At 30.7% G+C, this 2017-nt stretch overlaps 1 protein-coding gene across 1 annotated transcript; it reads left to right on the top strand.

Annotated features, from left to right (window-relative positions):
• The first annotated feature begins 583 nt into the window (after nt 1–583).
• Nucleotides 584–1285, top strand: LOC142227621 (uncharacterized). Its single transcript, XM_075298100.1, has 2 exons — nt 584–803; nt 863–1285. The coding sequence occupies exons 1-2, from the start codon at nt 651–653 to the stop codon at nt 1121–1123; spliced, it is 414 nt and encodes a 137-aa protein (XP_075154215.1). The 5' UTR covers nt 584–650; the 3' UTR covers nt 1124–1285.
• Nucleotides 1286–2017: the final 732 nt, after the last annotated feature.

Below are 2017 nucleotides of genomic sequence, written 5' to 3'. Positions count from 1 at the left end.
GTTCCTAATAACTTCTGTGCAATTCACCCATTTATTCCTATTATAATAACAGGTTTTATAGACACTGGGGTGGGGTTTATTGTAGGAAAAAAATTTACAAGAATCGAAAGCTATTTCACTGAGCCATGTGACTCCTTTTCAATTTTGGGAACCTGTGTTGTTGATCCGAGCCACCTAGGCGATGAACAAATATTCGAACAAAATGAAATTGAATGTAAGCTCGTTGGTTTGCCTACAGGAGAAAAATTAGTTTTACTTCCATTATTGCACGGGTGCTACTAACATTTTAAAAACAAAGTTAAATTAATACAAACCTATTTATTTTTCCAGCAATAATGAAACGCATTTGTTTGAGCAGTATTGGTAAGTATCTTGTACAATTACAAAAATATGGTTAATTACATATGAATATCGTATTTTTGCAGATAACGGAAAAGAAAATAATGATAAAGCGCTTTGCCAATGTTCACTTGAAGTTTTGAAGCAATTTGATGCGAAATTTTTTGAAATGCAGGGGAAATTTTCAGAAATGACATGTAAGATTTATTAATATTTATTATTTTAGCATTTGTTTTATTTTTATGTATTTTATATTTCAAGGTGAAATTAGGGAGCTCAAAAGCATTATTCAAACCCAAAATGAAGCTATAATGACAGCATTGTCTGTCCAAAAAGTAGTAACTGAAAGCCTTGTTCGCCAGGAAAAAAACAATGCTGCAATTAAAAATGTTTTTCCTATAAACACTCTCGAAGAGCTGAAAACGCTCAATGACGTCATAATGGATGAAAATCAGCAAGTTTATGTGAGTTATTATTTTTCTCTTCTTTTATTATTTTACAAATAGTCTTGCTTTTCTTACAGACCAATGCCATGAAATTGTCTCTGAAAGGGAAATTGACAAAGGCATTGACAACAATTCTATCATTAGAATTGATTCTAGACATAAATATTGATGGCACTCACGGCAAAAGACGTTTAAAGGATTTCGACAAATTTTTTAAAGCATTGATGGATGCAGTTCGGCCTCTCTATGATGACCCAGAAAAGGAATTGCGCAAAGCCTTATCCGTTATTAAAAAACGTCATTTTCATAATGTTTGCGTTGAAAAGAAAAAAGCTTAACGCAATACATAATATAATATTTTCAATTTTAAGTACTTTTACTTTAAGTCATGAAATGTAATTGCTTTAACATGCCTTATTTTTATATTTTTTTAATATAATAATTCTCTATATGTGTTCATATACAAAACTAAATATTAATAAAAAAGGATTATAATTAAACTGCTTATTAATGCATTTTAAAAGAAGTGGTTTTAATCGACTATAATATTAATTAATTACAAATTGGTTGAAAAATAAATAATTAGTAATCAGAAAGAAAGTCATGCAGGGACGACCAATTGACTACCGCCAATGACATGCCCATGTTAAAATAAACAGTCGCCATAAAGAAAAATAATCATTTAATCAACTAGTTGTGGTTATAAAAAAACTAATTTTAAGTTTATTATAAATGAGTTCGATTTCCTACAGGGGTCAGCTGCAATTCCGTATAAGTACCCAGCAAAAACAAAAAAAATTGGATGTTAACTCCCGCCGCTTCAGCTACACCATCCTATGCCAGCTGATATGCTAGCGATCTATATGCTATCTTTCCACGTCGACCGAGAAATGGATCAGAGCACTTGTGAATTGTTTGAAAATTTTCATTATGTTACTTGTCATTTCTGTGTTTTATAGATAAATTTATTATGAAACTGCGTAAATTTACCTTAAAAGAAATTCGTGTGAAGAGAAAAATAAGTCGCCTCTACACCTAATCAACAGTGAAACCACCAGGAAGGAAATTTTTGGTTAATTTTAGAAAAATTATGTTCATTTTAGAAAATTTTAACTAAAGTGTACTACAAGCGCAGATGTCATTTCGATTTCACCAAATACAGTAAATATTTTTCGACAAATTCAAGGAATTTTATTAGACATAATTATTATACCCTCCACCATAGGATGGGG

Source organism: Haematobia irritans, chromosome 2 (genome assembly GCF_050003625.1).
Source record: "Haematobia irritans isolate KBUSLIRL chromosome 2, ASM5000362v1, whole genome shotgun sequence".
Classification (NCBI taxonomy): domain Eukaryota; kingdom Metazoa; phylum Arthropoda; class Insecta; order Diptera; family Muscidae; genus Haematobia; species Haematobia irritans.
Note: the sequence above shows the minus strand (reverse complement) of the source record. Positions and strands in the feature narration are given on the sequence as shown.